The 14,611-nt window shown below is 29.6% G+C and overlaps 1 protein-coding gene across 2 annotated transcripts in view; it reads right to left on the bottom strand.

Moving 5' to 3' along the window:
- Positions 1 to 14,611, bottom strand: part of LOC107438862 (Na[+]-driven anion exchanger 1) — a 142,108-nt gene that overhangs the window by 32,531 nt on the left and 94,966 nt on the right. For both annotated transcript variants that reach the window (XM_043052758.2, XM_043052756.2), the window contains 6 exons: positions 12,504 to 12,749; positions 12,282 to 12,428; positions 11,248 to 11,345; positions 2,515 to 2,689; positions 1,374 to 1,507; positions 263 to 440 (listed from right to left, as the gene is read on the bottom strand). In XM_043052758.2, the coding sequence (XP_042908692.1) occupies positions 263 to 440; positions 1,374 to 1,507; positions 2,515 to 2,689; positions 11,248 to 11,345; positions 12,282 to 12,428; positions 12,504 to 12,749 (978 nt within the window). The remainder of the gene's footprint in view (positions 1 to 262; positions 441 to 1,373; positions 1,508 to 2,514; positions 2,690 to 11,247; positions 11,346 to 12,281; positions 12,429 to 12,503; positions 12,750 to 14,611) is intronic.

A 14,611-nucleotide genomic window follows, 5' to 3' on the forward strand; every position in this document is an offset into this window, starting at 1 on the left:
TATTTAAAATAAATAACTGTAACAGATAATAGAATTATTTACTATAAACCATACCAATATTCCTCAACTTTTTTTTGTTGCTTCAATCAAATTAAAATCTGTCAATTTCAGATTTTTCCTGATTTAAAGGATTTTTTTTACAAACTTGTTTTAAAAACTATTTAAAAAACTGCTGAAAACAATTAATTGTTATTAAACCATCATAAAATATTGTTACACACCATGTGTGAAACAATATTTTAACAAAAAAATGAACACTTACTTTTTCAACTGATTTGTAAATAAATATGAGTGAAATAAGGGTGGCAAAATTTTCTTCAGTAAATCGAGTGATGTAACAAACTAAAGCGCTTGCGTCGAGGGCGACTAGAGTTATAAGCACAGCAGCGGTCCACAGCCCTATCCATAGACGTAATGGTAAGTAGTCTAGATCATTCTCTCTGCAAAAGATCATTATACTTAAGTGTTTAAGGAACATTATCATTTAGGAATGCTGTATAAATTTTAAATCTAAACTAAAACATAATCTAATACAATAATATTAAGCAATCAGTGATGAATCGAGCAAACTTAACATAGATTTCCAAATATAGGCTGAGAAGTTCAAAAATTTTCCCTTCAAAATTTTCAAAAGCTTTTTAAGTCAGGGAGAGATCAGATTTTAATTAGATCCATCAGCTTCTTAAAATTCCATTCCAAAGCATCAAAATATTTTTTTGTTAATTGTGCGATTATTACTTGATTAAATGTTAATTAAGCGATAAATTGTTAAACAGCATAGAGAAAATTTTTAAATACATAAAATAGTTTAAAATAAAACACCAACAATCTACAATTGAAAAAGAATAAAATGGGAAAAGAATACTTTTTTAACAATATTTCCTCTAACAGCTCATTTTTCTCAAAAAAAAAAAAAAAAAAGCAGCAAACAAACAGAGCATACAAAATTCAGAAATTACTCTGGCTTTCAGCAAAGTTGAACTACCAATGAATGATGTTAATTGCATGTTGAAAGGTTTGAGAAGAGATAACAAAGTATGTAAACAAATAAATTAAGATGGCTAGGTAGTCACAAGAAGGAAGTTGAAAGCTACTCACAAAGATATGTTTTTTTTTATGTGGGCTTAAAAGAAAAAAAGCATTTTTTCCATTTATACATGAAAATGCAGGATTGGAAGATTTATACCAGGAAGTAAATAAGCTAAAAATATTTCATTAAACTAAAATAAGAATCGAATAACCAACAGAGTTTTTTTTTTATAATAATAATAAATTAGTTAATATATAATAAGGTAATTTTTAAAACAATATTTAATGTCAGTAGGAAAAGGAATGAATACAATGTTTGGGAAAAAGTTAACTGGATAGCATACTTGCAAAAATCATATAATATTGTTTCAAAGACTAGAACAGGACCAGTGCTTCCCAAGATGGTCAACGGTTGACCACTAAACAATCCATAGAGAATACCACAGATGGCGCCAGACATGAGGCTCTCCATGGCAGCCTATACAAAAATGGAAAAAAAAGTACAAATAATTTTTTTAAAATAATTTAAAGAAACCCTTATAATATGACATATTTATAACCTTCCTTATTTAATGCTACAAATTAACTACGTTTGTTTTCGTACAATTTAGAAGCTGTAGTGACCAGAGTAAGTATTATGATAAGAAGGTCCCATGCCTTTGTGGTATAAGCAAATATAACGAAATTAACAGCAATTTATTTTGATTTAGGTGAATTATGTTAGTGAATTCAATTAGGAAAAGTCAAAAGTGTTATTTTAACCTTTCGCTGAAGGAGCTTAGATAAACACTTATTTTGGTTCACCAGTTGCTGAAAGCAAAACGTTAAACTTCTCATGCGGGGTTTGATAGAGGTTAAAGACCTTTACTGCAACCAGTTGGGTTACTGCAACAATTTTTAATTAATGTGTTTTTTTTTCCTGAAGATTTTTAACTTATTTTCCACACAATTTAGCCTTACTTATCCAATGACCCTTAAAAAGACTTTGTTCAGTGACTGCTCTTAACTTTTTTTGCCAGGTTTCCGGACTTATTACCCAGTCTATTAATAACTTTTAGCCTAAATTCAACTTACTAATTTTATTGTTAATGAGAAGAAAAGGTGGATTCTAAATTGGAATATGCGGAAAATAAGTTAAAAAATTGCAAAAAAAAAGAAGAAATTTTTTTTGAATGTTTTTTTTTTTACGATTTAAAAAGGGAAGACTGTCCTGAAACTTATTTCTTAATATAACTGAATATAGCAATCTTTTTCTTTTTTAGCCCCTCATATGAAGTTCAATACTAAAATAATCCTATTAAATTTACAGCCATAAAAGTATTGAAAATTGATGAATATGAGATGGATAAGCAATCCTAAAAACATTCAATCGAGAGTGAAAAGGTCATTTTGCAAAAGAATGAGCTGGAATAGTGCACGTAAAAGGTTTTTTGTAACAAAGTATACCATATTTTACATTTAAATTCACTCAAAGAAATAACTTACGATTCTCTCTTCCGTAGCATCCCCCAGGAGTCCACCAAATGTGATGATGGGCGTTAGGCAAGCAAAATACAAAAAGAATATGGAAGCAACACTCTGGAGTGCACAAGCATCTGTAAAATCACTCAGGTACCAGGGGAGTTTGCGTTTCACATCATTAATAAGGCCACCAAATAGTCTGAAACATTCAGAAAGATCAGTTTTTCTCAAAAAATAATAAATTTCAAAATGGATATAGTACAATCTCTATTTCTGAAATAGTTAATAAGGCTAAGAATATAGTATTAGGTTAAGAAGTCATCCCTTAATAGAGGTCAAAAGCACTACAGATTCAGTGTTAACAAAATAAATTTAGAACTCTTAATGTGTCAACCTATAAATATTTGGGTATATGAAAAAATAGCAGAAATAAAAACCATTAAAACATTGACAAATTAGGAGGAATTTAAGTTAAAGTTATTAATTATACAACCAGACTCAAACGTGTTTTTTTTTCTTCTCTGAATGAACATATACTTTTTTTTTGGCAATTTTTGACTCACTATCAAAATAAGGGAGGGATAGCAGCAATCAGGAAAAATATGGTTCGGATAGTTTAAACAATAGAGCAATTGAAAGTTAGGGTCCCTGAAACATTGATTCCTATTCTGCATATTTAATCAAATTGAATTGTATAGCATACAAATTTTTATGCTATTTTAAGCTATCTAATTTTAAATAACACCATAGAAAAAATAGAACAAAATTAGTCAAATAGTTTTTAAGAATTAAAACCTGAAAAAAAAATTTATAACTTAGAAATTATTCAATCAATTTCACTCAAATTTGGTATTTGACATAGAAAATTAGTCTAAAAGAGTGTAAAAATTTGTACACCTTACAATTCAATATTGTTCCATCTCTTATTTAATAAAACTATAAAAAAAATTTTTTTTTGCTCAGACTTATTTATAGATAAACAATTTCTATAAATGTGAGCAAAACTTGTATTTACTCTAAAACTTCCATAGATATACCTAAATAAGTTGAAAGTGAATTATTAATTATAGGCCGTTGGCACCATCGCCAGCTTCAATTTACGCCTAAACATTAGTATATGGGAGAAGTTTTAAAACTTTTTCTCAAAAATTTTCGCCAGACAGCTTAATGTTTTACATTAATGAATACATCTCCTACGAACTAATGTAACAAAATACAGTCAAACCCCGTAATAGTGAACTTTCAAGGAACCAGAATTTTGGTTCCCTATATCCGTTCCACAAACAATTTTAACTAATGGTTCCTAACTCCTCCCTTTTATTACACATTTAAATTAATGACAAATAAAATGAAATACAAAAATGGCTGAAAAATAATATGTAGCCCTGTGGCAGAAACACGCCGACACAGCGACATTGTCGCAGAAAGGGACTGAGTTCTTGCAGAAAGATTTTCTTATTTGGGAAATAAAATTTTTGTGTTTGGCAAAAACAAAAGTTCTCAAAAAAGATTCTGCAGAAACAGAAACTGTTTTACAAAAAAATAATTTCGACAGAAACAGAAAATTTCTGCAGAAGCAATAATGGTTCTGCAAAATTATTTTCTTACAGAATTNAAAATTAGTAATCTTTAGCTGATGAGAAGCTGATTCAAGGAAAAATTTGTTTATACATACTTTCTGTGGAAGAATCGAAATGTTTTCATCACTTTCAGCACTATATTTTGTGTGCACAAGAACTTGTTTAGTACTTTAATTACTGCTTTGGTCCCTATCATGGTGGGGAGGTTGCTTTCCTTTTTTTTCAATTTCTTCATCTGTATCAGATGAGTAATCTTCATTTTTTTTAACCTTATTTCCTCAAAAATGTCCTCGTCTGCAAGATCTTCAGATGTAACGATATCATTATCGCACATTTCAAAAAGCTCCAAATCAAATTCTGAAAATGTTGCAATGCCGCGTTCGTCAATCCATTTCGCTAAAGGCAAATCATCATTTTTTTCAGTTACACTTTCTGACAAACCAGCGCGGCGAAAACAATTACGAATGGTTTCTGTAGCCAGTCGCAAAGATTTTTTGTGCATTAGTATGGCATCAAGAAGGGAAACATAACAATCAATTCATTTTTCACAGCCTTCAAAAATCCACCTTGATCTATGGGCTGTACTATAGATATTGCGCTTGGTAGCCGGAAAACAAGATTAATCCGTTCCAGGTTTTCAACACCTGAATGTGCTGTGCAGTTATCAATCAACAGCAAAATTTTTCTTTTTTGGGCTGATATTTCTTTATCCCACTTTTGAATTTCTTTTTCAAATAGATTAGGTGTCATCCATGCTTTAAGATTGGCTTTATATGAAACTGAAATGTTGATAAGATTTGCCAATCAAAAGGTTGCGCATCTTGAATCCATTAATATTAGTACATACCAAAATGGTGAGTCGCACTTTTGAAAGTTTACCACCACGTTTTAGGACACTTTTTATTTTTAATGTTTGGTCAGTATAAAATAATCCATCTTCATCAGTGTTGAACATTTCTTTCTCTTCATAGTTATGAGAGATATCATTCCAAACATTTCTTTTCCAATCCTTAACATCACACACACACAGATATGGAAACCACTCTCCGATAATTTTTCCTGAATTTATGTTATTCCGCTTTTTAAACCTGTCTAATCAGCCACTGAAGCACATAAAAGTAGTCTTAACAAATCGCTTTGCAAATTCATCGGTTTTGATTTGAAGCATTTGTCCAGATACTGGAAGATTACGGCTTCTTTGAATGCTGATCGAACCACTTCAGTAATGCTTCTTTCACATCCTTGTGATCTGCTTTTCTCAACTTTTTTCTGCCATCTAAATTTTTTTTCGCAAGCAGAAATTTTTAATTGCCTATTTTTCCATATGTTACAAACTGTAGATTTGGATAATTTACAATCCCTGCAAATATCGACTTAATTACATCCATTTTTAATTTTTCTGATTATGCCCATTTTATCTTCAATGGAGAACATTTCAAGTTTATTGCTCGCCATAGTTAACTTTGAGAAATTTATTTGCAGGCTTCTTTACCTAAATTGAGAGTATAAAGGAGTTGAAAGGAGGGCATTATCAACACAGATCAGTGTCCACCCCTTTGACCAATAATGAATAAGTATGTATTTCAATGCACTCCCTCTGACAGAAAAGAGATATTGACCCCAATGACCCCTTACAGGTGTAACATCTGCCTGGGTTGCCCTTTGTTTAGGGATGGGAAAGTGAGATAAAAGAAGCAAACAAGAAAAAATGCTTATCATTATATTCCACAGAATAGATGGTTTTAAAAATCAGTATATGCATTTATTTTGAAGTAGAAATTTTAAAATTAATTTTTTTAAAAAATGGGGGGAAAAACAGTTGAAGACAGAAAAAAGTTCATAATATCCAACTTCTTCACTTTTTTGATTCACTATGTCTACAAAAAATAACATTATACCTTTATAGCAAGGCACAGGACCCCAGACATTTAGTTCATTATATCCAGGAGTTCGCTATTAACTGTGTTCACTATAGGGGGTTTGACTGTATTTTTAAATTCTATAAATTTTTAAAACAACTTTGAAAGTGTTTTTAGAGCAATTTTCATAGTGTGTTTATGAAACTACTTTTAATGTTACATTCGATAACTTTAAAAAAAAAAAAAAACATAAGTACTTAACGTTTTTTTTTTACTGTTAACAACATGGAAATATATAAAAGGAAGTATTATTAAAATATTTTTTCCTGGGCGTATGAAAAATGTTTCACTCTAAAATTGTTCTTCAGTTTCTTGTTTTTCCCGCAGGTGGCTACAAGTGGAAATTACTGAACTGTGAATAGGAGAGCACCGAGGATGTACTATGGTTACTGTAAATAAATTAATGATTCCTTATTGCTGGGTTTCAATAATCACCAAATAAAAAAGAGATCACACATAGGAAGTCATCAATCATCATTTACTCCGCAAAGCAGAGAATCCCATGACTGGATGCAGACAGTCATTTTTGCCCTGAAACGTTTTTTTCTATCTCTTCAAACCAGACACTAATTTTTCTAAATTTGAAAAAAAAAAGAAAAGAACTATTTCTGTTTTAAATTGCAAGAAAAAAAATTAGGCAACTTTTCACCATTTTTAAAGCATGTAAATATTTTCCTTATCTATAACTAAAAATATTTTTAAAGCTATTTCGCTACTAAAGAATCAATCTCTCTCCTGTCAACTTGCCTTATTTTTGCAAAGAAATGAGAGAAAATGATACTGCTTTTGTGAAATTATTTGGACAGCGGCATCAGGACGGCACAAGTTATGAGATCCCTCAATTTGAAACAACGTCTTAAATGTTTCTTCCACACTGAAAATTTCCTTCATTTTATTAGCAATTTGAAGACTGTATTTAACAAAGCTGGGGTTAAACAAAGTGAACAGAAATATAATCTTTGAGTTGTTTATATAAATGAAACATTTATTCAGACACTTGATAGATATCAACTGTCTTTAATCAACTCCATAGGTCCTCATGCCTTACAGGTATGCATTGCTTTTTTTTCTGTGCATCGTGGGAGGTTTACTTTCAAGGAGGTATTAACCACATATCCCATCAAGTGATGGGTAGGTGTTAGGAGATGTTAGGACCTAATAATTGAAACCAACTGAGGGCGAGAAGCTCCTATTTGGTATCATATGACAAACTTGAATGTGTTAATAGGAAAATTACATTCATTTATCTGTAATTACATCTAAAATTATGTATTTATATAAAAAATTATCATATATTCTTTTTGCATAGAAGAAAACATTGTTTAAAAATTAAATAAATATCCTTGTAGATAGTTATAGTAGTTTATTTAATTATTTCTATATCCTTGAAAATATTCTAATAAAATTTACGGTGTTAAACTTCTTTATAAGGGTACCCTTCCCGTAAACGGACAATTTCTTCAGTCCCAAGATGTCAGCTTAACCGAGGTTTCACAGCATGTATATATATATATATATGTACATAATACATACATGTGTGCACAATTCTTCTTTAAGGTGTTAAGTGAAACTGTAAAATTTTATTCTAAATGATAATGAAAACTAACAACAAAAAAAATCATTTCTGTGCCAGAGAGTTACCATGTGAACACTTTGGTTACCTGGGTGGGGTGATTTTGAGATGCCCAACCTAAATCAACTAAACCATGCTGAATGTTTACCATGTTGTGCACATAGCAAACCTTGAAATCGAATGTAGAGGAAAAATTTCAAACTATCCCTAAAAATTTTAAACGCGTAATCAATGNTATGTACATAATACATACATGTGTGCACAATTCTTCTTTAAGGTGTTAAGTGAAACTGTAAAATTTTATTCTAAATGATAATGAAAACTAACAACAAAAAAAATCATTTCTGTGCCAGAGAGTTACCACGGGAACACTTTGGTTACCTGGGTGGGGTGATTTTGAGATGCCCAACCTAAATCATCTAAACCATGCTGAATGTTTACCATGTTGCGCACATAGCAAACCTTGAAATCGAATATAGAGGAAAAATTTCAAACTATTCCTAAAAATTTTAAACGTGTAATCTTTATAAAAATATAGTCAGGGAAAAATTTAAAAATCCGGAATAAAGGAATTGAATTTATTTATCATTATGAGTAATTTTATAATTATTATTCTTATCATTATTATTAATTCTATCAGTAATATGAATTTCATTATTAATAATAATAAAATTAAGAATAAACATATTGTTATTCCGAAAGATTAAGTTTCAAAATCAACATTAAACAAATTATTAGAAACATTTTTTGAAAGTGGGATACCTTTTTATTTCATTTTTTCGTATTAGGCATTAGATATTTCTACGGCCTACAATATAATGGCCTTTTTTGACGCTGACCAATGATGTAACCAAATCTTAATATATTGCCTGATCCAGGTATGATGCAAAATATTAATTTGTTACTCAACTGGTTTCCGATACAAGGTAAAATTTGGATTTATCACCTGACCAGTTCCGGGCACCTGTCCAGAAATCATAACATTTGTGCAAAAAAATATAAAAATCGTATAATTTTCATGTAACAAATACTTTGCAATAGATATTTCTCAGGAAAAAATTAGCGCTACAACACTACAAATAACAATAACAATGCAAAGATTTATTTGTTATGCGGACAATTCCAGATACCCAGTAAAACTTGTACTTATCCCTTGGCCAGTTTTGATAACGTAATGATTAAGTAAAACTATGCTATGAAGTGTAGACCTCTACTAATAGTGAACTTTAAAATTAATTTTACTTAAATTTTCAATAGCATTTGTTATTGTGCCTTTCGTTAAACGTGTGATATTCTAAAAATATTTAGTAAAATGATGGTATACTAAATTAAAAACCTTTTAGCTATTAGGGTTTAATTTTTAATCATCAGATAATTATAAACGTAATTTAATGTGCTAAGATCTACCTTAGTACAATCTCTTAACCTTTATGATACTAGGTGAATTTTTTAAAATCTTATTACCAGTATTGGACAGAAGATTAATACATAATGTAGTTTTGCTGTCCTTAATGTTACAAATATTGTTATAATGTTATCTCCATATTCTATTAAATTTGAACCTCCAAAAGATAAAATAACTTAAAATATTAACTTTAAAAAAAAACAATGAATTAAAAAACATAAGTTGGCCTACTGGAGGTTTTCTATTAAAAACGTAATTGCCCTCCGGCATCTTTTTAACCCATGGATCTCGGTAAACCACCGAAGCGAACGTTAAAAATTTTAAGTAAGGTAAAGACGAAGTAGCAACCAGTAGCCAAGATTACTTTGAAGAAACTCCTTAAATATCAATCATAGAACATTCCGAAGCACTGGACAGGTGTTGATCACTGATAGGCCAAAGGTTGAATGACCTGCCATCAGGCATCACAACTAGGTCACTAGTAACACCACTCTCGTCATGAGTTATGTCACTCTTCATTTATTCCAGTCGCTTTCATATAGGAATGTAAACAAAACATTGATAAAGTAAGTTATGAGCGACTTCAACATTCTATTGAAATAAAATTAAAATAGTCTTAACAGGAATTGCTTAAATTAAATATTTAGGAACTACTTAATATAGGTGATAGGATTTACATAGAAAATATGCTAATTGCTAACAAATTTTACTGCATGATCGATCACGAATTTAATGCATCTGTTTTAAATAACAAGTCATACACAAAATAAATGATTAAATATTTAAAAATCATTAAAATAAGTATTAAATCTAAGATAAATTAATATACGCTATCTTGCTTAAAAACAGAAATTACGTATTTTGATAATTTTCATCATAACTTTTCAAATGTACACAAAACTGTACTGCTTACAATTCGAATGCAACACAATCGCCAACGCATTACGTTAATAAATACCAATTTGAAAAACTTAAATACCAATTTAAAATACTCGAATTTTATGTCAACTAAGTGGTTAAGAACATAAATATAATAAAAATAAGTTATCAAAATATAATAAATTGATGATAATAATCTTACAAGGCTCAAAATTGTCCCATATAGAACAAACAAGATCTCATCACATTTTTTTATTGTAATTATTTTGAAAATTCGCTTTAGAGAATGACTTGCATATTCCCCCTTTGTTTTCTTCACATCTGCACCAGCAGAAAGAGGGAATCGTACTTACATAAATCCCTGCGAGACTATTTGCAGGGTGATTGCGAGCGGGGAATTCGTCAACGGCTTCTTTGGTTGAAAGGGAGAGTGGTTGTTGCACTGTGGTTAGTTGATTGAACATAAACAATAACGAACTTCTTTAACCGGATGAAATTTAGAAAACTTCCGGCGTATCCCTCCACTTATGTTATGCTTACAAGGCGATGTGTGAACAGGCTTGATATTCTATGAAGTTTTATTATTGCGATTTTTTAAATTTATAAATTCTAACACACGAGTCAAAAACGTATGCATAAAATGTAAAACAAATTTAAGCAAATTAATATACCAACATAAATAAAGTGCAAGGTTTGCCACATTTTATTATAACTTTGTAAATTATCTCCGGTTGTTATTTTTTGGATAATCGTGTGCTTGGAAGGTCTGCTAAATACATTTGTTATTTGTTTTACTGAAAGTTAAATTGAAAGAAAGCGTAATATTGTCAACACTATAAGTATAATAATATGGAATGGTGCGCTTTTCCAAGCTTATGCACAGAAAACAATCAGAAGTAGCATCTTAAGGCAAATTTGAACCTCTAGCACCATCTGTGCTTAGTTTTATAAGGTCAACCATCCATTGTTACATTCTTGTAAACTGTTTTTCACCCGCATTCCTTAAATTATTACTGATCGTAAATTATGAAAATAGATAGCTCCAAAAGATTAACAGTAACAATGAAAGTTTGGAGAATCAATTCAACAAAATAGATTTTTTTAGCTCAAGTCATATAATTAAAAAAAAAAAATACCAGATAGGCTGCATCATTAGATATGCCACAGATACCAAAACTTAATGTTTTAAATCATAAATGCCACAGCATATCTCTGCAAAATTGCGGTTCTAATTTTTTACCTAACTAGACATGTTAAAATAATTAAAATACACTCAAGTTTCTGACTTTAAGAGATTATATGAATATATTACAGAAAATTGAAAACCACAAAACATGTGACACTAAAAACTTAATTTTAATTTTAATTAAAGAAAAGAAAAAGACTTTCTGATAAACTTACCGTCCTGAGCGTGTTAAGCCACTTTCTTCTCGCTCTTTTTCCTCTTCTTCTTCTTCATCAATTTTGATTTCTTGAACTTCAGTCTTTTTTCTAGCTTCCTAAAATGTTTATTTTAAAAGGTCATCATTTTAGCTGATAAAAAACAAAAGTATTGAAGACTGTAGAAGAAATAAGAAGTTCTAGACAAATGATAATTAGCAAAACTAACAATCATCTCAGTTTGATCATTGTTCTTTTTATTTTACTACTCTTCTAAAAACAAATCAAATAAATAAAAAAATAATAAATAAGTGAAAATGTAATTTTAATATACTTAAAATTCAACAGTTAATGATAATAACATATACAAGATTGAAACAATCACAGAAATAACACAATCTTTTTATATTTAATACAACAACTAAAACATTAATCTTTTAAATTATATGCAATGCTCATTGGGTTCAGCATAATAAACAATAAATTGCAAAAAGAAAAAAAAAATTAGGAATTTAAAAAAAAATGTTTTGATTTTAACAGAGTTAAGCTTTTGTGTTACTAAAAGACATATTTTCTTCCTGGGCAAAGATTTTTTTCCTTTAAAAAAAATCTTTTTTTTCTTCTAAGAAATAAATAAAAGAAAAAAACCCAAACATGACCAGAAATCAAACAAAAAAATTTATGAACTGATAAGTTAACACAGGTATTATAGTACCAAGTTCAGTAACTGTGCACAATGCTGTCAATGAAAGAAAAACATCCATTTTAATTCAGATAAATTCACAGAAGAAAGGAAAAGAGATGAAAGAAATAAAATATTCCAGGGTGAATTCTAAGAGAGAAAATGATCATAGCACAAAACAAATTTTTCGAGGCTGCTTTTTACCTTAATATAAAATCTTGAAATTCAGCTTAACATGGAAACCTTAGATTATTACAAATGATACACATTTGTTTGATTCTTTGAAAAAGCTAAGAATAGATGTGTAATAGGTTTCTTATGAAATAAATGCGCATCAATTGAAAATAGAATATATTTTAAGTGAATACATCACCTGAGATGGCAATGACTGAGGTGGTTCGATTCGTATACTAGGGTCCCAGGCGCCAGGAGGAAGCACAGTAACTGCATCCAAGAACTCATCGACACCAGCAAGCAAGTCTTGCCGGCTCTTAGCTTTGTACGCAACATCGTGGAATACCTTAAAAAATAAACATTAAGATGAGCATACTAAAATACAATTAAATATGTGACTTTCAATAAAAGATTTTTTTACCTCATCTGACATGAGAGTAGCCATTGCTCTACCAATTTCATGGTAGCGGCCTAAATTCCCAGAGGGACCCAAAAGTATGAATAAAAATCGAGTAGGAACAGGTACTTCGGTCAGATCCCCCAAGTTGCAGGCCTGATTGAGACGGACAAAAGCGATAATGGCACGGTCAAGGAAGTCTACTTCTCCTATCAGAATGTTGGAGGCCTCAGCTCCGGGAGGGATTTTCTTCATGAAAGCCTGATTAAGCTGAAAATAATATTTACACATTCAACAAAAAGTATCCCATATTAAAAAATTTTTGAAGCAAACAAATTATAATTGTAATTTCAATTAAAAGGTTTTGAAAAGGAAAAATAATATTCTCTTCAATATTAAAACAATTTCCCTTCGACAACAATTCATTAAACTATAAAAATGCTGATAATACTTAAATATTTTTTTTTCTACCTTAAAAGAAGAATACAAATTTAGTATAAAGTATTTTCCTGGTAGTTCCTTATCAAAATCATTTTATTCAGTAGGAGGAAACACAAGATCTATTAAATTTGTTCTCTGCCCAACAATGACTATACTATTTTATTTTAGGGTCACTTCACATAACGATGAATAGTTTAGTCAGGCATTCAAATACCTTCATCAGGACTGCCTAACAAAAAAATTAATTTTAACATATCTTGTACAAAATTGTTAATCACAATAAATTAAACAGGCTACAGCAGTTTCAGGGTGGCACGCTAAGTTTGTGTAGTATTCAGAAGCATATTTTCCAAAGTTAAACAACATTAATTACAAAATAAACTACAATAAAAATTGCTATTTAAAGAAATAATTAAATTCAACATAAATTAATATTTTTTTAATAAATCTTTATCTTTAATTTTATCTTTAAAATATCTTTAATTAAAGTGCTTCCTCAATTTCAAATGAAACTAAATAATTTAAAAATATAATAAGAACAGTCCAATCTTTTTTATAAGATTTTATTATAGTAAATTTAATATTAATGAAGTTTCTTTTTTCTTAATGCTATTTAATAATCCTAAAAAATAAAATGAAAGTTTTTTTAGGAATGGGGCAAAAGAAAAGCAAAATTCTGCAAATTCAGGGAGTGGGATGTTTCAAGTAATTATAAACACATATTGAGTAGAATAGCAAAATACATTATAGGTTTTTATCCAAGTACATAGGAATTCTCACATTTTATAACTATTTTAAAAGTAAAGAAGATACATATCAATATTTTTCAAAAATGATTATCTGATGTTCTATGTTAATAATAGATATTTAATACAAGTTCAATAATAGATAGATTCAAGGCCGGATTTACGTATAAGCTAAATAAGCTGTAGCTTGGGGCCCCGAGATGACGAGGGCCCCCAGATCATACTTTCCCCACTCTTTTTTTAAAGTTTTATTTGGAGCTGGGGCCCTCAGAAGCCGAAAATGCATTTTTTTTCATTTTTACATTGTCGGACATAATAAATATAAAGAAATGACTGAATAAAATAAAAAACTTCGTTGTCACTAGTAGGGTACATATCATCTTTCAAGCAATTTAAGTATTAATAAATTATTTATAAATAAAAAATTTTTAGTTTTAAAGGTAAAAAAGTTTTTTTTTGCCCCATCATTCGATCATCAGACTATTTAATATCTGTTTCTAAGGATAAGAATTCCCTTTTATTTTACTTTAAAATTGTACAAATGATATATTTAATGCTTTCATGTGATATGCAGCAGTTTTGAACAGCACTTTAAAATATCTAAAAAAGGACAGAAATTGTCAGTTAAAAAAAATTAACTAATACTTTTGAATAAGAATTTAAATAACTACACACGTTTGTTTTGCTATCTCATTCTATATAGCATTATTTAGAGTAGACAGTTGCGTGTGGGTGTAATGATGACGTAATAAAAGAGGCATACAAAAAAAGCAAATTTCATTTCAGTTAAAATCCTCAATATTATATTTTTAAACTCCTCGAAAATGTAGTAAAAGAGGTATACAAATTAACTGTCGCAAACAAATTAATATTAAGTAAGAACGAAACAAAAATGATATCGAAATATGCTGAATCACTAATGAGACCGGGATGAAAGACATCGAA

The sequence above is a fragment of the Parasteatoda tepidariorum genome, chromosome 3 (genome assembly GCF_043381705.1).
Source record: "Parasteatoda tepidariorum isolate YZ-2023 chromosome 3, CAS_Ptep_4.0, whole genome shotgun sequence".
In the NCBI taxonomy this organism is placed as follows: Eukaryota; Metazoa; Arthropoda; class Arachnida; order Araneae; family Theridiidae; genus Parasteatoda; species Parasteatoda tepidariorum.